At 47.5% G+C, this 27667-nt stretch overlaps 10 protein-coding genes across 12 annotated transcripts in view; 5 read left to right on the plus strand and 5 right to left on the minus strand.

Moving 5' to 3' along the window:
- Positions 1-3583, minus strand: part of LOC131212657 (kinesin-like protein Klp98A) — a 12733-nt gene extending 9150 nt beyond the window's left edge. For both annotated transcript variants that reach the window (XM_058206599.1, XM_058206598.1), the window contains exon 1: positions 3508-3583. In XM_058206599.1, the coding sequence (XP_058062582.1) occupies positions 3508-3554 (47 nt within the window). In that variant the 5' untranslated portion in view covers positions 3555-3583. The remainder of the gene's footprint in view (positions 1-3507) is intronic.
- Positions 3584-5359: 1776 nt separating this feature from the next.
- LOC131209615 (uncharacterized) lies at positions 5360-6213 on the plus strand. The gene is made up of 3 exons (XM_058202720.1): positions 5360-5477; positions 5561-5753; positions 5825-6213. Exons 2-3 carry the CDS (start codon positions 5591-5593, stop codon positions 5890-5892), a joined length of 231 nt encoding a protein of 76 aa, XP_058058703.1. The 5' UTR covers positions 5360-5477; positions 5561-5590; the 3' UTR covers positions 5893-6213.
- Positions 6214-8210: 1997 nt separating this feature from the next.
- Positions 8211-9203, plus strand: LOC131211711 (glutathione S-transferase 1-like). The gene is made up of 2 exons (XM_058205293.1): positions 8211-8469; positions 8538-9203. The coding sequence occupies exons 1-2, from the start codon at positions 8245-8247 to the stop codon at positions 9036-9038; spliced, it is 726 nt and encodes a 241-aa protein (XP_058061276.1). The 5' UTR covers positions 8211-8244; the 3' UTR covers positions 9039-9203.
- A 696-nt stretch (positions 9204-9899) lies between these two features.
- On the plus strand, positions 9900-10611 carry LOC131207388 (glutathione S-transferase 1-like). The gene is made up of 2 exons (XM_058200000.1): positions 9900-10033; positions 10096-10611. The coding sequence occupies exons 1-2, from the start codon at positions 9902-9904 to the stop codon at positions 10609-10611; spliced, it is 648 nt and encodes a 215-aa protein (XP_058055983.1). The 5' UTR covers positions 9900-9901.
- A 472-nt stretch (positions 10612-11083) lies between these two features.
- LOC131207389 (glutathione S-transferase D5-like) lies at positions 11084-12022 on the minus strand. Its single transcript, XM_058200001.1, has 2 exons — positions 11800-12022; positions 11084-11728 (listed from the first exon to the last, which is right to left on the minus strand). The coding sequence occupies exons 1-2, from the start codon at positions 11938-11940 to the stop codon at positions 11084-11086; spliced, it is 786 nt and encodes a 261-aa protein (XP_058055984.1). The 5' UTR covers positions 11941-12022.
- Positions 12023-12147: 125 nt separating this feature from the next.
- LOC131212250 (glutathione S-transferase 1-1-like) lies at positions 12148-12991 on the minus strand. Its single transcript, XM_058206043.1, has 2 exons — positions 12813-12991; positions 12148-12753 (listed from the first exon to the last, which is right to left on the minus strand). The coding sequence occupies exons 1-2, from the start codon at positions 12945-12947 to the stop codon at positions 12244-12246; spliced, it is 645 nt and encodes a 214-aa protein (XP_058062026.1). The 5' UTR covers positions 12948-12991; the 3' UTR covers positions 12148-12243.
- A 387-nt stretch (positions 12992-13378) lies between these two features.
- LOC131212152 (uncharacterized) lies at positions 13379-14912 on the plus strand. Its single transcript, XM_058205906.1, has 2 exons — positions 13379-13870; positions 13936-14912. The coding sequence occupies exons 1-2, from the start codon at positions 13472-13474 to the stop codon at positions 14773-14775; spliced, it is 1239 nt and encodes a 412-aa protein (XP_058061889.1). The 5' UTR covers positions 13379-13471; the 3' UTR covers positions 14776-14912.
- Positions 14841-16319, minus strand: LOC131212151 (galactose mutarotase). 2 transcript variants are annotated; one of them, XM_058205905.1, is made up of 3 exons: positions 15638-16319; positions 15260-15588; positions 14841-15107 (listed from the first exon to the last, which is right to left on the minus strand). In XM_058205905.1, the coding sequence occupies exons 1-3, from the start codon at positions 16313-16315 to the stop codon at positions 14897-14899; spliced, it is 1218 nt and encodes a 405-aa protein (XP_058061888.1). In that variant the 5' UTR covers positions 16316-16319; the 3' UTR covers positions 14841-14896. The 2 variants fall into 2 exon arrangements, with proteins under 2 accessions (XP_058061888.1, XP_058061887.1); XM_058205904.1 differs by having other exon boundaries at positions 14841-15178; positions 15253-15588.
- Positions 16320-19782: 3463 nt separating this feature from the next.
- Positions 19783-23899, plus strand: LOC131207390 (polypeptide N-acetylgalactosaminyltransferase 16-like). Its single transcript, XM_058200002.1, has 4 exons — positions 19783-20453; positions 22294-22574; positions 22652-23183; positions 23263-23899. The coding sequence occupies exons 1-4, from the start codon at positions 20155-20157 to the stop codon at positions 23897-23899; spliced, it is 1749 nt and encodes a 582-aa protein (XP_058055985.1). The 5' UTR covers positions 19783-20154.
- A 114-nt stretch (positions 23900-24013) lies between these two features.
- On the minus strand, positions 24014-27292 carry LOC131209135 (WD repeat-containing protein 37). Its single transcript, XM_058202129.1, has 3 exons — positions 26661-27292; positions 25724-26582; positions 24014-25574 (listed from the first exon to the last, which is right to left on the minus strand). The coding sequence occupies exons 1-3, from the start codon at positions 27037-27039 to the stop codon at positions 25199-25201; spliced, it is 1614 nt and encodes a 537-aa protein (XP_058058112.1). The 5' UTR covers positions 27040-27292; the 3' UTR covers positions 24014-25198.
- Positions 27293-27667: the final 375 nt, after the last annotated feature.

Below are 27667 nucleotides of genomic sequence, written 5' to 3' on the forward strand. Positions count from 1 at the left end.
CGACCCACCATTTCAGTCAGTAAGTATCGATTTGCATAAACATTTAGTCGGTTGAGTGCACGAATACAACAAATTTATCAGAACTGGCCATGTTCTGAATAGGCAATCCTAATAGTTGTATTCAAAAGTAAGATTTCCAACATGGCACATTTCTATTAGTTGATGTATTGTTGTTTCTTAATATTACTGCTTGCCTAATATCTGTGACCTGAAATACTTCACGGAAGTTAACATAGTACTTTTCCTCACCAAGGCTGCTGCTTCCCATGTAGAAACATCGTTTTGGCATAAAATTACAAAAGTGAACATATAATAGTTTGCATTAATTTATTCCTCACTTATCCCCACTCAAAGTAGGACCAGAAAATCGAAAGTTCATACAGCGCTGGCCATAACCTTCGTGCTGGCCAACCAATGGCTCTAACGCTTGGCGCAATCAGCTGGCCGCCGTGCGTGAAGAACCATTCAGCTTCTTCGTCCGGTCGATCGGAACATACCTTGGACTCACCGGGGCCGTCGACGAAACCGTCATTACCTTGATAACAACGGTCCGTGACCGCGAACTTTGCCAGGCGATGAGCACAGAAAGTGTCCAACGAGCCACTTGGATCCGGACGTGGAACGGTTGGTTTCACTTCCATCGACGGCGACAAAAGAAACAACCGGTACAAGAAACTCATCGTACGTGGTTCCCCCGCCAAGGCAAACCGTTTCGCACATTACGCGCTGAAGCAAGATTTCGTAAAAATTGTTTCGTACGGTGGTTCCACAAAACCGGTACTTCCGATTCGCTGTTCGTTGTCCGAAATCAAATCAACGAGACGTGAGTTCCACTGAATTTTCAACGACACGAAACGGTGCTACACACCAACACTGCAGCTGGTAACGGGCTATGAGTAAAAGTACGTAGCGCTTTGAGGCAGAAGATTAAGCGTTCCGCAAATCGTTATGAATGCAGTTCGATCTTAAAGTATATATGAATTATGGCTGCCTTCCAGACCCCAAAAAACCGGATGATAATCGTGTATTTCCGCATCGCAAATGCACCAACACCTTCAACTGAAGCAGAACGTGATGCGCCTGGCAAAATGCACTCGAGTTCGTCTTTTCCTTATCACTACTCTCGGCATGGAAGGACGCGTCCTTTGCTGCGGTTTGTGTGCATCATATCAACGAACGCAGATGCGCCATCCGCCATGAAACCCAACCCGACGTTTGCGGTTAAACGGAGTAACAAAACATCAAACGAATGGGGCTTTGATGTTTCGTTCTGGCGTCCACCTGACCGAAAGGATAATGAGGTGTGACACGTCAGTAAATCCAAAAGCGTGATGAGCGTCACGCGTCAAGAGAACCCCACTGGAGCAGAACATAGAACAGAATCCGTGTTTGTTGTGGTTTGCGAACAAATGGAAAAGCGAAAGCCGTTGCAGTACGCTCCTTTCAAGCAACAATGCCACGGCGATTGTCAGAGCATGGGCAAAGAAAATGCATCCCCATTCAAACTGAGCGACGAAGAAAGAGAAAGACAAAAACGATAGAGTCCTGAGTTTTCCGAGAGCAATAATGTTGACGATGAAAAATAGACGATGCTCTGAACAACCTGAAAAGCACTTCCACATTCCTGTTGTGTTCCCACAACTGCCTCAAATTATAACGCGCTTGAGGTTCTCAACCAAGCGATAATGCTGGCGATGCTCGTAGTGTCAATGCACGGCCGGGTGTGACTCATCTCCCGGAACCGTCACTTCCTCCTTCATTCCTGTTGGTGTGTGTGTTGATTGAGACCGATTTGTCGAGCTATTTGTAGAAGCTGCGCGAGAGAAGAACAAATTGACCGCATCGGTCAGAAGTGGAATCTTCATCGTTATCAAGCCGTGAAAGGTCCGTTTTAAGAGTGAAATAAGAAAATCGTTTACGACTTTTGGGAAGAAGACGACAGATTAAGAACAAGGTGGAAGAAAAATGGCGCGGTCTTTGAAACTTTTCGTGGCACTTAGTATTGACTCATGCTATAGTCTGTGGGAGACACTACCAGACAGAAAAATCAAATACTACATGGCATGAATTATGCTTTGCGAAACTTGCCCCTTTGTACTGGCGACGTAGACAGGAGTTATTGTTTGCCAAGCCAGGAGCATAAGTTCCGCTGTAAAATGAAGGTCAGACTAATTGCATTACGTCGACCGGGAGGCAAAATGTTAAGGGATTACCAATTCACTACACGGTTTATTTGCTTGTAAATGTGCGGAAGCAGCAAACACGAGGTAGAAACCACAGACCCACAGTGCTGTGCTGTGCCGGTTTGGACGTCGATTGAGCCCTTGGGAACGGCGATTAGAAACATGAGCTGAAGATTTTACATGCTGATAATGGTCACGGTCACGACTTCGGTAGAAAAAACATATTGATTAATGGTTAGCATTTTGAAGCATTGCAGTAGTAACCGAATGAAGTTTCGTTCGCACTAATTTACAATTAGTTCCTAATGTAGTAACATCAAACCCAGAACGCACACACATTTTGAAGTCGAAAAGTTTTAAAGCGAGCGTTGCCTTGTGATTAGAAACAATTTTCTACGTCATTTTCCAGTGGTGTGTACACACCAATACTCCGGTGCCATTGATAACGTACGTAATGCTATCAGTGTCTGATAATGTATGTAAACTCTTCAAGGCGTTCTTGGTGTTCTTCGGTTTAAATATAATCCAGACGCAACGACGGCATTTGCGGAAGGTCATGCCAATTTGTTAGTCAAAGTTGAACAGCGTAGGAAAACAAAACTTCGACTATGTGACGGAAGTGTTAATTATGGTTCAAATTTATCGCGTTGGAAACTTTTAGTTTTTCTCCGTCGGATTTCAAATTGCAAGGCTTATTTTGTTGGAAACTTTCCATTGCAAGGTTCGGAAGGAATGCCGCGAATTAAAACGTTATAACCAGACACATTCGATCGCAGCAAGCACGTGCCGTGTTGATGGTGTTAACGAGAAAGACGAACCGTACACAAACGAATCATATCCTCAACAGAAACCCTCCTACGAAAGCCCCCGTTGCCATGGTACTGATGATGATTTTCCTGACCTAGTAGTGGCGGTGCCGGCAATCAACGCTCGATTCGTGCCTTGTACCGCACGAACCACCTTCTCGTTGAAATGCGACTGTAATTTCCATGGCGTCATTAGACGGGGCCCCCATAATTGATGGAAAAACTTCCAAACTGCCACAGCTTTAAAGAGACCACCACGCGCGCGACGAGTTTGTTCCGTTGCCTAAGAGGATGTGGAATAATTTACCCATTTGAAAGGATTGCGTGAGGCTCGGTCAAACCACGGAAAATCGGTAGTCCAAAAATGAAGCTACAGTGACTCAAAGCTTGCGACATCGATTTTAAAAACCGACCATGGGGTTTGATGTTCAAGAAATCGTGTCCCGGGCTTATTGTAGGTTCTAACGTTATAGTGTTTCAATCGACTTTTAAGTCACGTAACCGTAACTATCGCTTACCTTTGGTTGAAGGGCCGAACTCGAACTGCAACTTTCAATGACGCCATGGTGGGTTTTCTAGCCTTGGCTTCCCTGGTTGAGTTGAACACGCTAAAATTCCGATCCGGCTTTCTTCCGGTGCCACATAGTCTTCCTCGCAATTTCTGTGCGAGGCCAGAAACAATCTTCTTTTGTCACACTTCAACTGTCGACTCGACCCGTTCATGAATTCAAATCTCGTTACAGCGAACCGGCCGGCCGTAGGTTGACATCTTTCTGACAGATTCGACCTCTTCTCTCGCCGTAGCGATGCTCACATGATTGAGGGGCTTGAGATTTACATTTCTCTGCACAGCAATACAAAACATCCCTCTTCGAGATCATTCCCCGTGCGCTACGGTGAATGGTGAACTTTGATTTTCCTCCGAAGGTCACACATTGAACTTCACATTACAGACCACGAACGTGAACACAAACACTTCACTTGTAGATGCTAAAAGAAAAAGAAAAAAAGCGACCAAACGAAATGAGCTCACGCACGTTAACTGCGACAATAACAACAGCAAACACTTGGGAAGCAACTAGCTATTGTGTGTGGTATCAGAGAGCTATCAGCAGCACTACCATTATCATACACCGTATCACTCAAACAGCGTTAAATGGGTCACAATGATAGCACAAAAATTAACACTTGCTTTTCATCATTTCATAGCGCGCTCACGTAACCTGGTTCTAGCAGTTACCCTTCTTCACGCATCCGCTAACAGTACACGGCAAAATAGAGGAAGCAGACACTGGTGAAGAAAGCGACCGTGTCGTTCGTTAAAGCAAAGCTCGACCGCATAAATATGCGCTGCTTCCTAGAGTGTAAGCATTCGCTGTGTCCCCGGTACGGCTAGACGTGCAATGGAGGGCAATATTTTTTATTTTTACGAAAACGGGCCGCGAAAAAAACGTATCCCACTCCACCGCTAAACTATCGCTAAAGCCGAGAAGTTACAGCAGCGAAGCTAAGGAGGCCACGGCAACAGGCACGCGCCGCCTACTGTAGCACGAGAGCTGCGGTTGTTTTTATTACGTTTCGCCCCGTTTTCTTCTTCGCGCGTTAAGTACCACCAACCTCACAATGCACGGAAAAAACGCACACCTCACTCCGTAGCGTTTGCTGTCAAAAGTTGTAAGCCGAACCGAGTGAAGCGAACGCACAGCTGGTGGCGCTTTGGTGTTGCAATTTATTCGAGCCAGCGTGCCATTGCCGATGCGCCCAAATTCCCGTCCCCGTTTGGGAGCATCGGCCACTTCTCGTGGCTCTTACGAGTGACATTTTCGCTTCGTTTTTATTTTAGTGAGAATTTAGATCAGCATGATCCCAATGACCGCGACTGGCAGATCAACAAACACTCACGCACCATTACGATGCCACCGTTAGACGCCCCACGATTACTTGATTCTTGTAACTCTTCAAAACTGAAACGACCGAATGGCTCAGCCACAACGAGAGCACCGAAATACAGGACGATATCGCGTTTGTTGTTATAATGCACCGATGCTTTGTTCCGCTCCGACACTGCGAATCACACTCACACAAAGAAAGGGATCGGAACTTGCACAAACTCTGTTTACTTTGTGTTTCTTCTGAACGCACAAAATCCTCGACCGATGAATATTTGTTATCCTTGTTTACGTGCGATTCAGCGATGACCAGCGACCAGAATGAGAGAAAGAAACTCGTAGAAATACTCGAGGACCAGCGCTGAGAGAGAAATTGTGGTAAGTAGTAAACCTTCGAACGCCCACATACAACTAAACCCCGTTCCCACTCATACCACTAAACCACTCAGCGGATCAGCGGAACAGCTCGAATTCATCCGGCCACTCACGGAGAAATGTCAGAAAATATTCATCAGCAAGGATTTGACACACCCTGTGCTTTTGACAAACGCCTCAAACTTCATTGCCGCACACGATTTTGCTGAGTTCGCTGCTTGGAAGTAAGAACGTCTCTTCACACAATTATATAATAACAAATTGAACTGATTTAGTTTGTTGCGCTTATTTGGTTCCGCCCTTACAGCCCGCTCGTGAAAAACAACACCTGTGCAAAATGTCGGAACCAGTTGCCCGTCCGATGAAGTTTCCGTACACCTTCTCGGCAAAGATAGCTCAGTTCCCGATCCAGCACTACTTCAAGAACCAATGGATTTGGCGCTACTACTTCATCGCGTTCGGTCTTTCCATTCCCCTGTTCTACAAAATTCATAAGATGGGTAAACATTTGTTCGCCTTTAGCTGGAACTGAACGAATGATTAACATCTAATGCATTACCGAACCTTGCAGCCAACTCGCCAGCGAACCAAGCGAAATGGGCCGAACAGAAGAGGAAGGAGCATGCGGAACACCACTAGAGGACATAGCGAGAGGCATGCAACCAGTTGTGTAGACCGCAGATTTCTTCGTTTTGAACGGCCGGCAATGTCGGTGAAAGATCTGCCGATCCTTAGCATGCCTTCAGGATAATGTGTGGCCAATGTTGTGACATGATGAGCGGCAAGAGAATTGACAGTTTTGTTGAATTTCTTTTCCGTTTGTCGTGTACGACAACCGTGCAAAACAACATCCAAGCATTATCCATTGTCGTCCTGAAGGAGAGCAAAATGTTCAAAAATGTGTAGTGATCAGCGCATAACGTTTAAAACATTGAAGAAACTGCGATTTATTCGGTAAAACTGTGTGTCAACGATATTCTTCTCCGAATACATTCGAAAGCTTGCTTTGTATCGTTGCTACACTAACAGTGGGAATTTAATGTTTTTTTACAAGTTCTGCTATTTTCACGTACTAATACTTTTACTTTCATTGTTTTACAAACTTTACAATTTACTATTAAAGTTCTTTTCCTTAAAAAGTGCACACGCAGTAGTTAGGAGCCCAAGCGACGCTATTTACGTACAAGCTTTATTTTTTACATAAAATGAACGCGTACAAAGTTTTGTGATAGGTTTTTTTATTAAAGCGAAATTCGTTTTACAAGTATCGCTAGTTTTGGCAGTAGAATTCACCACAACCAACAACGAAAGGACTTGCGGATGCCTTCCGTATTGTGTGCTTGTCTTCGATACGATCTTCACAGTGAACCTACCAAAGCCGAGCATCTGCGCGTTGACAAGGCGAAGTTGGGATCCCCCAATGCGATTATCCCACATCCTGAATTTTGTATGTATTATTCTTACTAGCTACAGGCACGATGAAGTTCATTGTCACAATGTTTATTTTGCATAAGCATCTTAGGGTAACTGGAGCACGTTATCTTCGTGTGTCGCATGTTTGAAGAAGTTCGTAATCACATGTTGAAAGCCCTGCCACCAACAGCCAGCGGCAGCAGGCCAAGAAGACCATTCTTTAAATTACTAGCATATGTAACCAAATTCAAAGAAGAAACTGCGGCCAACGGCGATCACAGTATCGTACTGATCTTGAAAACACTAGCTAGCTGACTAAAGGCTTAGTACGTTTTTCTAAAAACGATGGGTTGGGCTCAACACAGCTTGGTGGGCTCAACACAGGTGCGTCTCCGTTGATAAATTATTCAGTAACACTTGTCGTTGTCTCGCAGCTGGCCGGGATTCGACTCCCCAAACCGACGGGACAGCTGCAGGATACCGCTCGGTGGTCGTATTTGCTGGATATGAAGAAGCATCACTTATCACGGCATAGGTGCCAAAGAACAAGACCGTTTGGGGGTTTTTTGGCATAGAGAATAATCTAACGATGCGTCGCGTGTTAAGGCTAACAAGCCGGACACAAAATACGGCTGCCAAGACACTTCAACAGAAACATATCAACAACGAAAGCGCGTACTTTAACGGTACTGGGAGCTTCCAGAAACCTCCACAGTAGGAAGCCCTTTCTAGACCGGAGTTTCAAGCAGTGCCGTGAATCATGGCCATCAACCACTTGACTTAATGGTTCTCAAACAAACTAATTCGCTGTAAAAAATACTTCATCCCAATAATGACCACCAGGCGACGAGGCTAAAAGCACACATATGTGCATGTGTGTGAAGATTTTTTGGACATTATTTGTTATCATTCATTCGCACGATACCAAGGCCACGAATGATCCAGTATCGTAGGATTCCGCACGGTAGAAAAACTGTGTTCCTATCACTATCAACCACTAACGCTTTGTTAAAAATTCAAATTTTTGTTTTACACTTCACTGAACCAGGAAATACAAAAGATAGTTTCGTAATCCTACAGAAACCCACAAAGTTAGCTTCATAGTTAACCGTTCCTAAAACACATCTCATAGCTATGTACGTTACACGGTTCTTAAACATACAAAATTACATTGGATTGAAACACATGAAACGAAATGAAATCAACTTCATTTACATTGTTAGTCAGATAACCCCTTTTCAAGTACTTTTTGCAAATGGAAGTTTTGAAGCAACGATAACAGGTCTACGTGTAGTCCTGTGCAATTGTGCAACTGAGATGTGAATCAGTGATGATAAAAAGGTAGAAAGGAAGCTCATCGTGATAATGCACAATTTATCCCAAATATGCAACAATCGCCAAGGTAAGAAGATGGGGAGCGGTACCCAAATTCATCATCATGTATCACACATTTTGTCTAGTCATGTTTCATGTTGGTCCCCAAAGTGATGTTACCGGCCAACGCACGGCACTTGTGTTGGTGATCCGCTCCCACGGTGCCGGCATACAATGTAGTTTGGTATTTGTTATGGCCCCCGAATGTTGCGTCCAGTTATAAAACCGGCCACGGCCACTTGCGACCATTCATTCAAACGCTATCGGCCAGAGTTAACTCACGCGTTGTTCGCCAGCATGGATTTCTACTACAGCATTATTTCCCCGCCCTGCCAAAGCGTCTTGTTGGTCGCTCGTAAACTGGGAATAACCTTGAACCTGAAGAAAACGAACGTGCACGATCCGGCTGAACGGGATGCTTTGACGAAGGTAGTGTTAAAGTGTGTTCTAGCGTGGTGCGTCGCCCATTTAACATGCCCATTCATTTTTCCGTGCAGCTCAATCCGCAACATACGATTCCGACCCTTGTGGATAATGGTCACGTAGTGTGGGAGTCGTACGCCATCGTGCTGTATCTCGTGGAAAAGTACGGTAAGGATGACAAGCTCTACCCGAAAGATCCCAAGGTGCGATCCGTCATCAACCAGCGCCTGTTCTTCGACATTGGTACGCTGTACAAGAGCATCATTGCGGTCGTTGGACCTATAGTGAGGAAGGAGCAACCGTCCGATGAGCTGAAAGAGAAGATGAAGCAAGCGGTCGATCTGATGGAATTGTTCGTATCCAAACGCTCATACGCCGCTGCCGATCACCTCACGGTGGCCGATCTTTGCCTAGTGGGTTCGATTAACGCATTGAGCTGGATGAAGTACGATCTGGCAGCTTATCCTGGCATCAAAGCCTGGATGGCCAGAGTGGCAGCCGAAGTTCCACACTATGCCGAGGTCCGGAAGGAGGCTGATGAAGCTACCAAAGAGTATATGGCCACCCGTCAGTGAGCCCCACCAGGTAGTGGTGATCGAATTATCGTTTTTAAACATCGCTTACAATGCTTAATGAAGACCGGAAGCCCCAGCGGACGCACGCGTGTAGCCTTTGTCGTTAATAGAGGTCACTATTTTTATTCATCGATCAATAAATGTACGCACAGAAAATTATGTCGATATGCGTAAATAAATAATTGCTTGTCGTACAGATTGTAACCAAAGATTTGAACCTCGCTCCTAACTCGTCTTTATGTATTGATTTGTTGGAATCATCCGCGGTGTCACAAACTTGGCGTGTGTTCTGCTTGTCCAAATTGCTTGCTTACAGTAGGGTACTCTATTCTTCAATCCATCCATGCCTTCAACATGCCAAGACTTGGAGTCAAATACATTTTTGATGATGAGGTGAAACCAAAACCAAAAACCAAAATTAAGTTAGTAAAGTCCTCGGTTAAAACATGTTTTTTGATTAATCGAAACATATATCGAAAAATCGTAAAAAAAAAACATTCTACTAAGTTTGGATTTGTTTCAGAGTATTTGCACGAAAGCTTTTTGTCATTGTGCTAAAAGTTTTTCAGCACTTTTAGTTCTAGAACATCGCGAAATGCTTCCGAAACGTTGAGATTAGATAAGGGTGTTAAAGCAAGAGAAATGTATTTCCAAGTGGCGTGCGTCCTCGTGGCCACGATTTACCAGCTTGCTTTACTTCAAATGGCGTAACAACGATAAGAAGCTCATTATTGATAACACAATCCACTATCAGGGGTGTGTCTGCCATTTTACTTACGTCAAGATACTTAAAAAAATATTTCGGGGATGCGGAGTCCGCGATAGATTGATGTGCGCCAGTATCGTTCGGAACAGTGCACGCAATGGATCTCTACTACCACATCCGGTCACCGCCGTGTCAATCGGTTGTGTTTCTTGCCAAACACATGGGTCTCGAGTTAAACTACAAAACTATCAACGTGTACGACCCAAACGATTTGGAGATACTGAAGAAGGTTCGGAACATCTTTAGGCCTGCTTGTAACCCTTTGATAACAAAAGCCGATTCGTTCATTAGATTAACCCGCAGCACACCATTCCCACGCTAGTTGATAACGGGCACTTGGTGTGGGAATCGTATGCTATACTGATCTACTTAGTGGAGAAATATGCCTTGGATGATAGCCTCTATCCATTTGAACCAACCGAACGTTCGGTGGTCAATCAGCGACTTTTCTTCGACATCGGAACACTCCACGGCAGCATGATGTCCTTCCTTTGGTTCTACATCCGAAAACAGCCGGCCACGGACGAAGTGGTGACTAAATTGAAGCGCGCCCTCGACCTATTGAACACGTTTCTCCAGGATCATCCGTACGTGGCCGGGCAAAAGCTAACGATCGCCGATTTTCCTTTATTCGTTAGTGTTTCTTCACTGAGTTGGGGTCAGTACGATTTTACTCCCTATCCCAGAATAGAAAGTTGGGCAGCCAAGATGGCGAAGCATATTCCCGAGCTAGAGACGATGCGTAAAAAAGCAGACGAGGGAATTAAAGCGTTGATAGCATCGAGAGCTGGTCAAAGCACAAAATAAAAGAACAGTACTGCTAACAGGAACTAATGCTTATGCTAATTAAGAACTGTATTGTGTAAACATTCTTGTGAAACGCTGAACAAAAAACTCAATGAGTCCAATAGGTATCACTTCCGAATGTTAGCTGAATCCTGCTTTAAAGCGCACTCCAGCGACCGGATGGCTGGCTCGTGGTCGATGGTTTATGATGACTTGCAGAAAAGAAAAAGCGCATTGTAGTGATAAGATAAGCAAAACAAAGTTTCCCAATAAGACAAGTACAAAAACAAATCACCCTCGCATCAACGTGGGGGTTTCGCACCCACTAAAGACCGATAAGTTCATCCCACAATGCTCTGACCATTTTATTGAGCTCACGTACGCAACTTCCCGCGGTGACTCGTTAACCATCAAGCACGGGTTGGCTCGTGCGATAACCATTCCGCTCGCTGTGAGGTCGCGTGCCACTGTCTCTTGCGAATAGGCCGTTTAATCATTGGCCATTGCTTTGTTCATCAGCTACAGTAAGAGAGCTGCTAGCATCCTGTTGGCTGTTATTTGTGCTCGGGAGTGGTTTCTGCTTCGTTTGAAGCTCTGTAAAGTGCTGTTGTTGCTGCTGTTCTGCGGCACGCATGGTCCGGAATCGATCCAGAAAGCCCTGCGTCCTTTGGGCAGCCTCTTTCGTTATTTCCGTGTAACCCACCAGCTCCTGTTTGCACTGTTCGTACCATCGGACCACGTTGGGATACATGGTGAGATCGAAGTTAAGCGTCCCGTCCAAGGCCGCCACCGTAACGGCTGTGGTGAAATCGGCCACGGTAATGTGCTCCCCAGCCAGCCAGCGACTTTCCTGCAGGAAGCACTCCAGGACCGCCACTGCCTCCTGTACTTTTTTGAGATCCTCGGCTCTGCCCTCCCCTCCGATCAGTATTGGCTGGTAGTAGATGTGAATACTCTTCAAAAGTGTTCCCATGTCGTAGAACAGGCGCTGATTAACTTTTGCCCGCTGTGCAATATCCTTCGGGTAGAGAGTGTCGTCCTTGCCGTACTTTTCGGCCAGATAAATAACGATGGCACCGGACTCCCAAACTACGATGTCTCCATCGACCAGTGTCGGGATGCAGTGTTGAGGGTTAAGCTGTAATTCGAATGTACAGCGACCGAATGAAAGTATGCGCTTGCCTGCGGAATCCTTGACTGCAACCATACCTTGACGAATTCGGGTTTGTAGTGATCACGCTTCAGTACATCCATCTCGATGAGATTCACATCGAGCTTTAACCACTTCGCAAACAACAACACCACTCGACATGGCGGAGCGATGATGTTGTAGTACAGATCGAGAGGCATCCTTCAAGGAACTGCTTTCGCTTTCAGGTGCGATACAGCAACAACTGATAAATTAACGACCCGCTGTGGGTCTCGATACGTAACTCGCTGACGCATTGTTTGTTCACCGATGGTTCATCTTTATCTTATCACAATCGCTACGTTATCAACCCAAGCATAGGGCGGTACCAACATTGCTGCATATTGCTGGTTCGTGGGGAAAGATGTAACTTAAACTAGAAATTTTCAATCGCTTCTCAAACGGATACTATCAAGGAAGTTCTGGCTGAACTGATGCTCCTTAAATTTTTATTTGAAAATTTGTTACTTTTTCGTGTAATTGAAATGCTCGCCGAATTTTACAGCCCCATCGTAGCATATTTCCTGATAACCACTAACGGACTTCTTTACCTGCTCGTACCATCGCTGAATGTGTTGATACTTGCTCAGATCGTGGCCAACAGTGACGTCGATCGTTGTAATGCTTGCCAGCACGCACATATCGGCAATGGTGAGATTATCACCGGCCACGAAGCTCGTCTTTTCGAGGAATACCTCGAGGAACTCGAGGGCTTCGTCAAGTTTCGCAACCAGCTCGGGATCTACTTCCTCACCGCGCATTATCGCCGGATAGAAAGCCTGCGAAAACCGTTGGTAGAGCGTTCCCATATCGAAGAACAGCCGTTGATTCACCATCGCACGTTTCTTGGCATCCCGCGGATAGTATTTATCATTTTTACCATACTTTTCGCACAAATACGTAACGATGGCACGTGATTCCCACAGAACCACATCGTTGTCCACCAACGTGGGGATCGTATGCTGGGGATTTAGCTGCAGTAATTGGAATAAACGATTAAAGATAGTAAGTGTTCACCGACCGAGAAACGTACCTTCAAAAACTCGGGCTTTAAATGTTCACCGGCGAAAAGATCCAATTCTTTCAAATTCAACTGAACATTGAGCGCCTTTGCCACCAGCATAACCGATTGGCACGGAGCCGATAGCGGAAGATAATACAGGTCCATTTCGAAGGTTCACAAAACTTAAATGAGCTCTGCTGCAGCCAAAGAACAACTATGCAATGTTAACGCGATCAAACTAACCGGTTGTGGCGACCTCGTTATCAGCTCAAGGCAGTATCTGCTGATTGTGCCATGATTCACCCTTTACATTCGAAACACGAGGGGTTAAAAATGAGAAATGTAACGAAACTGTGAAAAGCAAGAACGGCATTTTAGACGTGAATAAAAATTGAAATACTTACACTGAATTGCCTACGAAAAGGAAAAACGAAATTCAGCACATACAACAAATCGAGCAGCTGAGTGGTAGCTGCTCGAATGAATTGTCACTTGGCCACCCTGTGCGCGGAATGCTTTCAAGCAAACGTCAACGGCTCGGTTCGCGGATTTGGCGTTGTTTTGTGTTGTGCTGAACCAAACACAACAATTACAGATCAAAGGAAATCAAGGAAATCATCAAGGAAAAGGAACCAGAGCAAGGAACGTGCACGGTTGCTTACGGGAATCATTTTACCTTGTGTCCGGCAATGGGTGGTTGTCGGTGTACCTTTCGCGAGTGCGTGAATGCTACCTCCTGGCGGAAAGAGTTGCATTTCTTTCGATACCCCGCCAACGAACCAGAGCGTTTGCGAAAGTGGATACAAAATGCCAATCGAATAGATTTTCTCGATTTGCCGAAGGACAAACTGACGAATAAAGTGGTTTGCCAAGAACATTTTGAGCAGAGCATGTTCATGAATTACTTGCGAGAACGCTTAACGAAGCTCGCCATTCCCAGATTGATGCCGATGGAGGACGGCAGGACGCTGAACGTGGAAACGGATGAAATCTCAGACATGGATTCGACGGAAGAGTGGGGTGCGCGGGAAGTAGCAAGAACAGATTCTGCATTGGCGTATAGCGCCAAACAGTCCCCAAATTCATCGGTAAACCTAGCCGAACAATAGTTTTCACTTTCACATGTTTGACTAATTTAGAATTTCTTTTCCAGCTTAAAGCCGTAAACAGACAGGAAGATGAACAGTATCAACCGACGATGAAGAAAGTAAAAATTCTCAATTCACAAGCATTGATCCTAAACAAAATCAAAAGCGAACCCCCCGCTACCGTATTGCGTATAAAAACCACGAAGAACTGCTTGAACAAAGTCGCCACAGGACAATCGGCGATTGTGAGCGTGGAAAAGGTTTCCAAGAGCCCCAATCCCACTGCTACTATGACGATAAAACCTGTTGACAGCCCGTCGCAAAGCGAAGCTGAAATACTGCTACACTCGATAGAGGACGAAGCAGAGGACAATGAGCAAGAGCAGTGCGTGGACAAAAAGCCTGCGGCTCACTTGAATTCCCGCCGAGAAGAGGTCAGTCCGCTGGAAGTTCGTGACACCGAAACGACCAGCGTGCCGGCAGTTGACCCCAATCTGTCGGAAACTCTTGAACGAAACAATCGTGAGATAGCGGATCTTAAGAAGCTCGTCGAGCAGCTACTGAATCGTCCTACACCGCAACCAAGCATTACTAGCCCTCCCGTTGCACCGGTGACCACGATAAAAATGGAGAAAGGTCCCCAGCTCACCAAGGCTCAGCTGTTCAATGGTATCAAGAGATATCTTAACCCGTCTATGGTAACGCTGCTGCGAATGGAGCTGTTTGCGGGAGCCCCGAATCGTGTGTGGAAAACGGACGAAAAGTCACTGGCGGTCGACCTGCTCAACATTGGTGAGCACGTTTACGATCACTTCACGGAAGAGTTTCGCTTTCGGTTACCATCGAAGAGCGACGCGCGCGTTTGGAAAGATTCCGGTGAAATTGATGCCGACGATGCTTGCTAGAAGGGGTTTTGCGTCACCTAGCAAAGCTGTACTGCGTCGAGTACTACCGATTAATATTGTTCTCTATAGGGGTGTACAGACACCGGAAGCGACTCATTTTATTTGACAATAAACTTTAATTTTACTCTGAAATTGCCACCCCTACATGATCCTCGTTCATAGTAAAGAACTTGTACTGCACCTCGTGCACGTATTCTGCCCCCGGGTTCAGGACGGCGGTTGGGAAGTTGGCGTGATTGATTGCGTCGGGGAAGTTTTGTGTTTCGAAGCAGAATGCACCGTGCTTGAAGTACTTCGCCCCAGCTTTACCCCGTATCGGTGGATCAGCGGCCCCGTCTTTGACGATGGGTTCCAGCGTTGTCAGTTCATAAAAATCGGCTGTGTTCATCGACCGTGGACGTATCTGCAAAAGCATCAAACAATGATATCATCACAGCGACTCCAAGCGTCCCCGATAGCTTCAACGCATAGTTTTACATTATTGTTTGGATCCGGCATAAAATTACTGGTGTAGAGCTGAACACCCGGCTGGTCGCTGTACACCTCCATCACTCGGCCACTGTGCGGATGGAGCGCACGGGCAACGAACGTAAGACCTTGCTCTGTGCCCTTCGTGATGCAGAAATTGTTATCGAATCCTCCACTTGTCGTTCTCCACATAGCCGGCCCGAGTTCGCGAGGGATACGCAAATCGAAAGGAGTGCCACCGACGCAGATAAACTTCCCGCTGGGTATCGAATCTTCATCCGTTTCAGTAATCTTATCCGCGTTCACGCTTAAAATGTGGCGATAGATTTCCTCGTGTCCGGTGCTCTGTGTTACATTAGAAATGTGCTTCCCATCGTGCGTGTTTGCAACTTACATGTCCGGCCAGATTGAAATACGAATGGTTGGTCAGGTTGATGGGCGTCGGTTGGGTAGACACGGCACGAAACTGCGCCACGAACCGGTTGTCGTTCATTAGCTCGTACCTAACGCTCACCATGACTGCACCCGGATATCCTTCGTCCCCGTCCGGCGAGGTGTGCGTCAGTGTTACCACCGATCCGTCCACATGCGAGTCCCAGTTGTACTTGTCGAACCCAATGGCACCACCATGGAGCTGGTGGCGGTTTTCAAAATTTTTGGTAACCTCGTACACCTGCCCGTTCAGCGTGAAACGGCCACCGCCAACGCGGTTTGCAACGCGCCCAATAGTGGCCCCGAAGTATGGATTGTTCGCTGACTGGTAACCAGAAATGTCGTCGAACCCAAGCACCACATCATCGAAGAGGCCGTTCCTGTTTGGCACACTAAGCGACGTAATAATGGCACCGTACGAGACGACCTGCACTGTAACGCCTCCCTTATTACGCCAGGTGAACCTTTTCACCGTCTCTATGGCCCCGGTTTTCGGATGCGCCACCGTGCCAAAGCCATCGACCGTGACTTTCACCGGAGTTCCACATTTCGCACTGTCCATCTCGTAGCTTTCGATCGTAGAACCCCGCTTTTCCGCACCGTCCATCGGCTGGATCGTTACTGAAATAGTCTCCGCCATGTGTCCGAAGTTTTCTCGCTGCGATGGGCGTTATCTGCCGCGATACCAAGATTCCGAATTTTGCACGCGAAACAAACCACTGCTCTATTTACCTCAGATAAACCAACATCCGCGTTCGAGTGATTGACAATTCGCCGCCTGCTGAGGGTGGCTTTTATCTCGATTGCTACTTGGACCGATTGAACAACTCGTGCAGATACCAGACGCACACATTCGAAACCGGCTACATAAGGCCGGTCGCGTCGGCTTCAACCTGTTGGCGCGTAGAGGGCTGCGTGTGGCGCGAACCGAATATGCTCTTATCAGCAGGTTGTGGCAGCTAATTGTGAACCAGTGTTTGTGTGCGGTTGCTGATACTCTACCTCAGTGCTGGCGGATGGTCCCGGCGTCGTCGAACTAAGGTCAGAGTTCGTCCTGCGGTTGGTCAAAAGAAGCTGCGCACAATGAACTTAATTGAACTCCAGTTACTTTATTTCAATTTTTTTTCGGGCTTGGCAAAAATAGAAAAAGGATTACAGTTTCTTTGTGTTTGCCCGCATATAAATATTGCTGATTCAATAGCAATTTTATCCACCATATTTTACTGAAGACGATTTAGCTTCGATTTTCCATCTTAGTTATCCATCTTATATCAAACTGAAATTACTTCATGTAGTTGATGCAATTAACACTGTTTAAAATGAGGAGTTTCTTCGTCAAGTACTCAAATTTGAATGTTTTTTGGATTCTCTTTTAAGGTATCGAATATCTCAAATAATCTATGTTTGCAAATAATTTGTAGCAATTAGGAAATTAATTGCAATTGTGGAACCGCCATTAAATCCTACGGGCCTGATAATAGTTCGTCGTCATCCTACACATTTTTGGACGCTGCCAATCCGCTGGGCGAACTAAATTGAGGTGGAGTGACTCGGCATGACGAATATCAGCATATGCGGCATCAATAGGTTAATCTTACGCTTTGTTGGGCCGCGAGACACATGATCACTTACGACTAATCAAAGCCAATAATTCAAATGAAAAAACCGATTTTAAAGTCAACGTTAACTCAAAATGAACTAAGACAAATTACTATCAATTGTTTTGCTACGCACTATCCGGCATGCTAATTGACCTTGAAATCGCGTAGTTTAATCGATACATACACCTCTATCGGTGGGGTAGACTAGTGTAGTCGATCATTTCCCAACCAAATTTTCACTCCATTGCGGCAATAAGGCATTGCCGGGATAAAAGGAGCTCATAAAAGTCACATGCAAGCTAGAAATGTTCAAACTCATCACGATCATGCTTGATGCACGATCGCACTAACCAGTTCGGGGTTCGAAGCGTAAACATCAACGAACCAACACACCACGTGCACCGTGCATAAACAATCGGCGAGCATTGAGAAAACGGTGCGTAATTTAATGGCCACGACCAAACGTCGACATCCATCCGAGGCGCAATATGCAGTCTTGCAAAAGTGCCTTCTCTCCCCTAGTGCCCCAGAGGAATCATTTCTTCTAATGAAACTGTAGCTCTACGAAAATAACCACCACTGTCATGACCCATCAATCAAGGAAGCCCACAAGGCGACTCCGGCGATTCCAGCTTGGCGTAAAACTTAATTTTTTCATTCTCAACACTCATTAAAGCACGTTCATCTACGTCACCACTTTGGCTGCCATAGAACAAAAAAAATCAAGCCAACGTCGCGGTCGAAATTAAAATCGGCAAAAACTCACCATTCAAATGCGCCACTTAACGATGCGACGGATGGCGCAGTTGCGCAACAATCCTCCGCGTATATACAGCCCCCGGCTGAAAGCGAAATCCATAAACAAATGGAGTAATCGACAAATAAGGTATGATTCTTTTTTCTGTTTATTTTTCGGAAGGCCTAAGTGTTATGCAAATGTATGTTCCCCTTCGGTGGAAAGAGACACAAAGTAAAACATGAAACGGCACAACCATGCGCGGATCGCAACGATCGCGCTACGTTCCCCAAAATGCAAAATGTAAAATGGTTGACAAACTGGGTTCGATGGGCCGAAGCTGGTTTCCAATCTATGCCCAACCACCAGCCACGGTTTGTTGATCCTGGTGGTTAGCGATTAGAAGGACGTTGGCGCGTCGATCGGGCGCGCAACACGTGAGTTTCGAAGGGTGCTCTCGCGGGCGCGATAATGGAACGGAGATTATTCGTTTGCCGCGCGGGCTGCTTATCGGCCTTTAGCCTCCTGCAGTAATCGGTTGCATAAGGGCAGCGAGAGATGAAAGCGAGATGAGTGTACGCCGTCTCTACGGCTGAAGGCTGACGCGAAACGCCGGCCATCATGAAATACGATCATCAGGGCGGTCACGGTACAGCCTCACGATTCTTACCGGGCCAGGGCTCGCTGTCCCTAGCAAGGCAATTACCGGCTGGCCCAGATGTGATGAGATGCGCACCTCGGTCACCGGACACACCATCTATTGGCTCGTGACGGTTGTCGACGGAGAAGACGATCGTCCGAGGTTCTGCCTGTTAATTCCGGCAGCCGTTGGCCGGTTATTAGCATGAAGGCAAATCAGTCGAGGCTACCGATCGGTCACGATTAGTCACCCCTCCGACACCCTCCCCATGGACATCTGATTTCCATCGTGCTCTCCTAGGGCATCTTCTGCAACACGGCTAACCCGCTAACCCGTGGATTTGCCAAACCAAAGACTTGAGTGAGAGAAGGAGCGAAACAGTGAGAGAGAGCCGGCCGGAGAGAGCATGTGCGCCGGGGCGCTGGGATTCCCGCGGTCCGCTTCGCGCCCTCTGGAGCGCGGCCAGTTACTAACCGGCAAACGCGTTGGTCGGTCGCGAATCGGACGGGTTGTCTTGTGTCCCTGGCTGGCGCCACAGAACCTCCCCGGAACTGGCTCCTCGTCGTCCGTCCGGCCGTCGATCGATCGACTGCACTGCGGGATTAAGGCGCTGTCTGTTACGTGATTAGACTTTTGCCGAAGTGGTGCGGAACGGTGTGCGGCGCACAGGAAGAAGAACCCATTCGCGCGTGCGGCGTGCCCATAACACGTGGCCAGTTCCCGCGGTATCGTTGTTATTGCTGTCTACTTCCGGTACTTCCTTCCGTTCTCGGCCCGGCCCCACATCGTAGTGCTCCAACACGAATACTTGTGTCGATCGATCGGCGCGACATTCGATTACGCGTTCGTTGTTCGGGTCGGGTTTGCTCCTTATCGGTGCGCATATGGTCTCGCGTTGTGCGCGTCAGCGAACTAAGCCGTTGCGTGCTTTTTGATAAAATAATCAATACGTGTGTTGTTTTTTCGTATTTCGTATTTCGTATTGACCGTGTTAGTGCCAGGATTTGACGCGAAGTAGTCGGCTGCTCTATGCCGGGGACAACTAATAAATGAGTAACAAGAAGAGAAAGCCCCGTTGGAGAGACCCCGCACGAGCTGTAAAGTGCAAATAATTTCTTGTGCTCTTTTCCTCCCCGATCGCACTGTGGCCGGTGCTTTGTTAATTGTGAAAAATCTGTGGCCCGGCGTTCGCAGTACCGTTTCGTCTATTGTTTGCCCGGCCGCCGCCCGGCGATCGCCGAAGATCTCTAGCGAACCAGTAAGACCTCGCGGCACAACGACGACGGCAGAGGTCTCGGTGCAAATTAGTCTAAATTGATGTGCCCACAGCAAAACGGGTTCCGATTGGGGCGTCGCTTCACAACTGGAGCACTTACGGGCCGGACCACCGTGTCCAGCGCGAGATAGGATCGCGCGGGGCCGCCAGACGCATTCCAGTTCCAGCTTGCCGGATAGTCGCCCCCGGGAGAGAGGATGCCCACACGCTACCGGCGGTCCACACGATGAAGGTTCCGCGCAAGAAGGCGTTCGGGTTTCTGCTGATCGTCGCGTTCGGTGCCCTGCTGGTGTTGTGGAACAACGTGTACTTGCTGCACTTGCCACCCGGGCGCCGCAAGGTGGTGGGTACGATCGCGGAGATGAATCTCACCGTTAGTTTGGCGCTGGTTTACGAGCGCTGGAACCGGGTGGCGACCGACGCGGCCACCAACCTTCCGATGCCCTTCACCCGTCATCACTTCAACGTCACGGCCAGCGATCACATCGGGATCGATCGCCCCGTTCCCGACACACGCCATCCCAAGTGAGTATCATGCTGGGCTCCGGTTCACTACGCTTACGATCGCTTCGCCGCAGGACAACACACCCGAAATGCAGCTGCGGGCCAACAACGAGCTGTCGGAACACCCCAAGAGACCCCGGCTCGATGATGAAATCGCGGCGTACCGCCAAAAGAAATAAACTAACAAGAGTTATTTCTGCGCGACTTGCGTTTCGCACTTCGGCGCACTGTTTAGTTGGTAAAAAAAGTGCCGCCACCCGTTGACCCAGAGGTTTGCCGATGGTTTAGTTGAGCAGGGGGGGTGGTACAGGAAACCCTAAAAAAAGACCATTTCAGCTGGAACGTTCTATGTGGTGATTTTTCTTCCCTGTGGGTGTTACTGACCCTCGGTCGATCGGGCCGGCCGCTCAAAAATCTACGGTACCGTGTAACCCGTGAAAACGTCTAGTGTTTGCGATTTCTCATGGAATTAACCCCCTATACTTGACCTAGACGAGGGACGGAGCTCGACAACAAAATTCGCAAGAAAGCGGATTTCGTGAGTGACCGAACGGAACAGCCGAGCATTCACCGCTACTCGGCGCAATTTTCGAATTTAGCTACCAGCACTTGAACTTGAAGCAACGACTGAGGAAGCCAAAAAAGGCACCCCGCAGCGGGTTGGTTGAAATTATGAAATTTGCTAAGCGTAATGAAGCGTTCGTCAAAGCGATACGAATCATAGGGCTGGTTCGTGCAATAGTAAACGGTTTGTTTAGATTATACTCTTTCTTGACACCGTTTGCGCCAGCAAAACCATGAAACGACTTCAATAAATCCGTCGCATCGTAAATAAGATCGTAAAAATGTTTTCGAATGGCGCCAACATTTCGCTAGGGTCCCAGCGAAGAGGAAGCCATCGAAATGTTCTCGATTTTTGTTGATTCGCGTGATTGTAATGCAGCACGTTGATCCGACACTTAAACCATGGTTTTATAGGGCAATTATCGACCAAAACAAATCGTTACTCTATGCGAACGCGTGAACAAACTTAGTTTGATCAAACATGGATAGCCAATAGTGTGAAAAGCCGGAAGTTATCAATTTCATTTAAATTTAACAGTTGTAAATTTAACAAAATTTTAACGTTGAACCTCCTTGTAGTGGATGCTCATAAATTGCCTGGTTTCAATGCAGAATATCGTTTTGAACAAACATGAAAGTATAATATTTCGTATGCGACCAATTTTTTGGTGGTTCAAAATAAAGATTTTAAAGACACAAACTCGTGGCGACAATGGAATGGACATCTTGACCTGAAGTGATAATGATGCAAATATGTAGCCTAGTCCGGTTTCGTGGTCCGGACATGCTAACCAATGCATAAACATAAATCCAGATCCCTGAAGTCATGGGAGAAGTCATCGTGCGGAAGAATGTGAATCCAAAATTCAAATGTTTGTTTAAATCGCTTCAAACACTTTCGTTTTTCGACGCGCCACAGGCGAATTTTACGATATGCGCATTAGACTGATGCACGTACCGGTATACATTGAGCATTTAATTTATTGAACCTGAAGGATTAGTGGCTGATTCTTCATGTTTTATTCATGCATCTTGCTATGAATTAAAATTTAACTAATGTGACCATAAACAAATGATCGCTGATAGTTATTTTGCCCAGAGGAATCTATTCATAAAGAAACCTGTTCCATGACCGATTTCAAGGTATCAGCGGCCCATTAGTTCATTAATCAGAAGGGTAAAATTCTTCACTCGGTGTGTGCCATTGGGTGCCCGGTTGGCCGTCCTTTGAAGACAAACCATAAAACCGTTAATTGCTGTTTTATCTAATGTTTGCACTTTTCACTCACCCTTTCAGCTGCCAAGAGCGCAGCTACCTCACGACACCTGGCCGTACCACATCTGTGATAATAACGTTCCACAACGAAGCCACTTCAACGCTGCTGCGCACCATCGTGAGCATACTGCGGCGAACACCTCACGATCTGTTACGAGAAATTGTCCTCATCGACGACTGCAGTGATAACGGCATGACGGCGTCCAGTGCCCCAGGAGTCGAAGATGCTGACCTCTTTGGCCGCTATGAGCTATTCACCCAAATACCGCTAGTCCGATACTACCGAAATTCCATTCGACAAGGTACGGGGGCTCACAAAAGAATTTGGTGCACATTCTCACGTTTGTTTCTTCGTCCTGGCAATCCGTTTGTTGCGCAGGTTTAATAAGGTCACGTAACATAGGCGCAACGTATGCGAGCGGCAGCTACCTGTTGTTCCTCGACAGCCACTGCGAGGTGAACCGCGGATGGTTGGAGCCGTTGCACGATCGCTTGGAGATCGATCCGACGGCTCTGCTTAGTCCCGTGATCGACATCATCGATGCACATACATTCGATTATCGTCCAAATAGTGCACGGTTGCGTGGTGGATTCGACTGGAGTTTGCACTTCCGCTGGCTGCCAATCGCCGAGGAGGAACTTGAGCATCGGCGGCACGATGAATCGCAACCGTTCTACAGTCCCGCTATTTCCGGCGGTATCTTCATCGTGGCGAAAAGTCTGTTCGAGCAGCTCGGTGGTTTCGACTCTGGAATGGACGTTTGGGGCGGCGAATCACTGGAAATGTCCTTGAAGGCATGGCTGTGTGGAGCACACGTCGAGGTGGTTCCCTGTTCACGCGTTGGGCATGTCTTTCGCCGGAAGCATCCATTCAATTTCCCGCCGGACGGCAGCCATCTTACGTATCTACGGTACAGAACCGACCAACAATCGACTAGTTTCGCCAAACACACGATTCATAATTGTTTCTTTCTTTCGGCATCATTGCAGCAACACGAAGCGTGTGGCACTCGTGTGGATGGATGAATTTAAGAATTTTTTCTACGATGCCCGTCCGGAAGCGATACCGATTGAGGTTGGGTCTATACGAGCGCAACAGGAGCTCCGGCGGAAGTTAAGCTGCCGAAAGTTCAGTTGGTACCTGCAGAACGTGTTCCTCGACCTGAAACTGCCGAACGAAAATAGCGTCGCGTTCGGGCAGCTACGCCACGGCGAACGATGCCTCGGTGTAATGGGGCCAGCAACGAAGACGCATCGAAAACGCTCTAATGGTGGTGTTCCGAAGGCACACGGCAACGATGCCACACTGACGGAATGCGCCCATGAGACCGCGGATAGCGACGGATCGATGCAGTGGGCGTTACACAAAACTACTGGACAGTTACGCACCGAGAAGGGCACCTGTTTAACGGTACGAAATGGACTGGTGATAACGGAACGGTGCCATAGTGGAGCCACAGTGAACGTGGCCCAACGCTGGCAACGTCAGGGGGGAACGCTCGTGCACCGGCAGAGTGGCATGTGCCTGGAGAGCCTGATTAAGGCTGACGTCGGTGCTTCCAAGTGTCGCCGCGGTGCTCCGTCTCAGCTTTGGAGCTTTTCTGTCGAAGTGCAGCAGCTCGTGTAGCGACCAGAAGCCAAAAAATAAACCTAAACCTTTACATTGTAAGTTGCTCCACCGGGTCTGGCCTATTTCTTTCTAGTACAAAAAAACAGAACACATTTGTGTCGTCGTGTTGCACCATTCGGACAGTCCTTTCTTCCCATTACACCGCTTTACATCACAAGAGTATCAACTGAAACTAAGCCCCTTTCTTATATAGATTTGGTACTGCTGTGCTTATCCTTCTCGTCACATTTCGTTTCGTGTCAACGAACAAGCGCCACCGGATGCTGAATTTTTACAACCTTACATTGTACAAGAAACGTATGTGACTTTCAAGAAAAGGTTCGGCCATCGACTGGCAAATGACTGACTAACGGTGATCAGTACCGATCACCGTTAGCAAGTGATCGAACCAGAAAACAACGATCGATCTCCTCGGTTCCGTATTTGACATATTTCTTCTTTCGTGCGTTTCTAAATCGCATTGCTCTAACGCTTCCTTGTAACTTCAACTAAGTTCCTGAATTCTGACTAAAGTACAGTATCCGTACCCGTCTGCGATTGTTAAATAAATATCCTTAATCGTTCGTCTTGAACCTTCGTCGCTTCCCACCAGTGTGTTTGCACCGATCCTCACCCACCTTCACCACCAATGCCGTCTAATAATGGTGACCGAGTGTAAAGCTAGGTTGGTATTGCAAGGTGAAGGCATCGTTTTATCCATTTCCGTGGCATGTTGTAGAGTGCAGTGATGTTCGAAGTACTGGTGCCAGTCGGTGCTTACTACTCAACTAGACGACATTGGTTTCGGTAAGACAACAACAGTAATAAATTATAAACATATATATACAGGTAGAAAACAAAATAACATTCGGGGTGTGTTTGAGATTCATTGAAACCTCCGATACCAACGGATTATCCTAACAGATGCCACTGACCGCTGTAAACGGTGAGAACTGTAAGCTTGGTGGAATTAATCGGGAAATATCTTCGTTACGGTATAAAAGTAACTTGCTTACGATTCATACTCCCTATGACTTATAGGGTCATGTGCGGATCACCACCTATAAACAAACCTAGAAATGCTTACGAGATTAAATGACCCGAAAACACAACCCCTTGTGACTGGCTAGGCTAGACTAGAACCGCACTGGAACCCAAATCAGTGTTTTTTCATTAAAAAAAATCACATCCAAAGTTAACAACATCCCTTGAGGACAGCCACACACCGAAAACAGCAACCAACGATATCGCGCCCTCGGGTAAGGTGTAAAAGTAAAACACTGAGAATAAAGCAGATTGTTTCGCCGATCAAACGCCTCAGTTGTCTTTCGGTGGCAAACAGACACCCCAACCTAGGACGCGACGATCGAAACCACTCGAGAAGAGATTGCAGTTTGACGTAATGTCTTCGGTCCAGGCCACCGATGACACCATACGGCGGTGTCCCTGGCGACTGGTGCGTGGCAATCGCGCAATGCGCTGTCCATTCAGATCGAACAGCCGGATATGGCGGTTGTCGTGCGGAATGGCGATCACACCACTAGCCGAAACGGCAACCCGGTTGACGGCCGAATCCGACCGAATGGTGGTCAACGCCGAGCGCATGTTACGCAGCTCCCATACCTTTACTGAACGATCATCTGAACCGGATACGAGCTTGTCGTCGCGAGTAAATACTGTTGATGTTACATTTCTGGAATGAAAGCACAAACGGAAGAGGAGAGTTGAAGAAAGGGCGGTATAAGATCCCTATAACATTATTTCATCTAGTAGGCATAATCGTGGCGAATTTAGATTTTTTCATTTGATTTCGTTGCCTAGTGACATGACCAGGGTACTTACTCGGTATGGCCTTGGAAAACGGAAACGGCCGGTATTTGATCGCGAAAATCCCATAGCCTGAAGGTTGAGTCCCGCGCCGTTGTAACCACCAGTCGGTGGTTGGTGTGTGCAGAAGCATTCGTCAGCTCGTCATCGTGGCCAGTTAGTGTGTGCAGTGGCTCACGAGTTTCAACGTCCCACAAAATGGCCGTTCGATCCCAGCTGGCAGTGATGATCTGGTCACTACCGGGCAACCAATCCGCTGCTACCACCACCATCGAATGGCCACCGGGTCCGGAAAACTCACACAGTGGCGTGCGTAGCAGATCCGTCCGTTCTCGCTCTTCGTACGGTTCATCTTCGTCGTCCAGTTCTTCTTCAGAAGAGTGTCCTTTGCGAGCTGGAACTTCCCAATTCACTGCCGCCTGCCATATCTGAGCCGTCGTATCGCCGCTTCCGGTCAGCACGATGTCTCGGGTCGGGTGGAACTTAATCGAATTGACGGATCCACTGTGTCCTTGGTACTGCAACAGACACCGCCCGGAATCGATGCTCCAGATGCACGCACTGTGGTCGGCCGAGGCCGTGCCGATAATCGGTTGACCTACTTTGGTGCTCACTTGCCACACACCGTCCTTGTGCCCACAAAACTCACGCACCAGCGAGCTAACGACCGACTGTGCCTTGAAGCTCGACACGATGCGGCTCGTCTGGGCTCGCAGCTTATGGCCGGCCTTCACTTTACTACCGGCACTGCCGAGCTTCGATTTGAAGCTTTTATTGACTGATCCGTCCACCTCGAACGTATCCTGCAATGGCATCCTTTCGCCTACCGTGGAGTCACGTGGTGTTCCAGCGACCGCATCCAGCTTTTCACGAACTGAAAAGAGCGATTGAAGCCAAATAAATAAAGAGAATCGAGTAGGGTACATAGAAGGCGACGGCTTCGGCAACTTACGGTTCACGTTTTCAATGTACATTAGTTCAAATTCTTTTTCGATTTGCGAAAACAGATGATGCAACCGGGCGCGGAACGGTGCCTCGTCGCTGACCACACCAGGGGGCACAATATCCTCCGCCAGGCTGGAAAGCTTCAACGAACGTTTGGCGTTCATTTGTTTGCCCAGCGCTGATGAACTACCAGCACTGTTGGCTGAGCCAACAACCCCGGTTACTAGCGAACCAGCGCCGGAAGTGTGTCCACCAGCGCTCGCACCGCTGCTACCACTTCCACCAGCACTGCCAGCGATTCCGGAGCCAACCGAGGACGGTGTAACCGGCGGTTGCTTTGACGACCCGTCCAGTGGCATTTTGCGGCCGAGTAAATCCAACGCCATCGATTTAAAATCCCTACCGTAAGCTGGCTTAATCCGTTCCCGGGCACCACCGCAGCTGCTGCTCTCCGGGAGCGCCGTTGTTATGCAAGTCGCCTTCAGTGGTGGGCTGTCGCAGCTATGCCTCTCACTGGACTCGCGTGAGATGGACACCGTGGTTTTTGAATGTATATCGACGCTAAATATCAACCCCTGCCAATGATTTTAGCTACCGAAAATCAACCGACGGAGGATTTCGCTATTTCACGACCCGTTCTCCAGCCTACGTGCGTAAATGATCGAGGATAAGTGGGAGAAACTGCCCCGGAACCATTTCTTTCACTGCGGCACGCTCAAAACCAACGGCACGATTCTCGGGATTACTTCAATAACGGGCTGCGAAGATTGGCTTCCAATCTCAATTTGCAGTGGCAAGTGCATCAAATCCAAGGCAAAACATGCGAATTCAAGAATGTCGCAAACTTTTCACTTTTTACTCTCTCCTTCACTGCGCCAGTGACAGCTGATGCATCGAGCACCAGCCAAGTGCCTAGCGGTGCTGGACCGTTATGGCCGACCCTGCGGTCTGTTTATATGCCATGATGGAACTCTCTAAACTCAGCAAAATACAAACGGTCTTAGATTTGAAATG

Source organism: Anopheles bellator, chromosome 2, assembly GCF_943735745.2.
Source record: "Anopheles bellator chromosome 2, idAnoBellAS_SP24_06.2, whole genome shotgun sequence".
NCBI lineage: Eukaryota > Metazoa > Arthropoda > Insecta > Diptera > Culicidae > Anopheles > Anopheles bellator.

Excerpts from the sequence above, each read along its gene's own strand:
- LOC131209615 (XM_058202720.1), top strand. The coding sequence starts at position 5,591 with ATGTCGGAACCAGTTGCCCGTCCGATGAAGTTTCCGTACACCTTCTCG. Across the intron at positions 5,754-5,824 it reads CTACAAAATTCATAAGATGG|CCAACTCGCCAGCGAACCAA; the intron begins GTAAACATTTGT and ends CGAACCTTGCAG.
- LOC131207389 (XM_058200001.1), bottom strand. The coding sequence starts at position 11,940 with ATGCCTCTCGATCTGTACTACAACATCATCGCTCCGCCATGTCGAGTG. Across the intron at positions 11,729-11,799 it reads ACAAACCCGAATTCGTCAAG|CTTAACCCTCAACACTGCAT; the intron begins GTATGGTTGCAG and ends TTCGAATTACAG.
- LOC131209135 (XM_058202129.1), bottom strand. The coding sequence starts at position 27,039 with ATGGCGTTGGATTTACTCGGCCGCAAAATGCCACTGGACGGGTCGTCA. Across the intron at positions 26,583-26,660 it reads GTACATTGAAAACGTGAACC|TTCGTGAAAAGCTGGATGCG; the intron begins GTAAGTTGCCGA and ends CGCTCTTTTCAG. Across the intron at positions 25,575-25,723 it reads GTTTTCCAAGGCCATACCGA|AAATGTAACATCAACAGTAT; the intron begins GTAAGTACCCTG and ends CTTTCATTCCAG.
- LOC131211711 (XM_058205293.1), top strand. The coding sequence starts at position 8,245 with ATGTTGCGTCCAGTTATAAAACCGGCCACGGCCACTTGCGACCATTCA. Across the intron at positions 8,470-8,537 it reads AACGGGATGCTTTGACGAAG|CTCAATCCGCAACATACGAT; the intron begins GTAGTGTTAAAG and ends TTTTCCGTGCAG.
- LOC131207388 (XM_058200000.1), top strand. The coding sequence starts at position 9,902 with ATGGATCTCTACTACCACATCCGGTCACCGCCGTGTCAATCGGTTGTG. Across the intron at positions 10,034-10,095 it reads ATTTGGAGATACTGAAGAAG|ATTAACCCGCAGCACACCAT; the intron begins GTTCGGAACATC and ends TTCGTTCATTAG.
- LOC131207390 (XM_058200002.1), top strand. The coding sequence starts at position 20,155 with ATGAAGGTTCCGCGCAAGAAGGCGTTCGGGTTTCTGCTGATCGTCGCG. Across the intron at positions 22,575-22,651 it reads CCGAAATTCCATTCGACAAG|GTTTAATAAGGTCACGTAAC; the intron begins GTACGGGGGCTC and ends TTTGTTGCGCAG. Across the intron at positions 23,184-23,262 it reads AGCCATCTTACGTATCTACG|CAACACGAAGCGTGTGGCAC; the intron begins GTACAGAACCGA and ends GCATCATTGCAG.
- LOC131212152 (XM_058205906.1), top strand. The coding sequence starts at position 13,472 with ATGGGTGGTTGTCGGTGTACCTTTCGCGAGTGCGTGAATGCTACCTCC. Across the intron at positions 13,871-13,935 it reads AACAGTCCCCAAATTCATCG|CTTAAAGCCGTAAACAGACA; the intron begins GTAAACCTAGCC and ends TTTCTTTTCCAG.
- LOC131212250 (XM_058206043.1), bottom strand. The coding sequence starts at position 12,947 with ATGGACCTGTATTATCTTCCGCTATCGGCTCCGTGCCAATCGGTTATG. Across the intron at positions 12,754-12,812 it reads TAAAGCCCGAGTTTTTGAAG|CTAAATCCCCAGCATACGAT; the intron begins GTACGTTTCTCG and ends CAATTACTGCAG.
- LOC131212151 (XM_058205904.1), bottom strand. The coding sequence starts at position 16,315 with ATGGCGGAGACTATTTCAGTAACGATCCAGCCGATGGACGGTGCGGAA. Across the intron at positions 15,589-15,637 it reads ATTTCAATCTGGCCGGACAT|AGCACCGGACACGAGGAAAT; the intron begins GTAAGTTGCAAA and ends AATGTAACACAG. Across the intron at positions 15,179-15,252 it reads TGCCGGATCCAAACAATAAT|ATACGTCCACGGTCGATGAA; the intron begins GTAAAACTATGC and ends ATGCTTTTGCAG.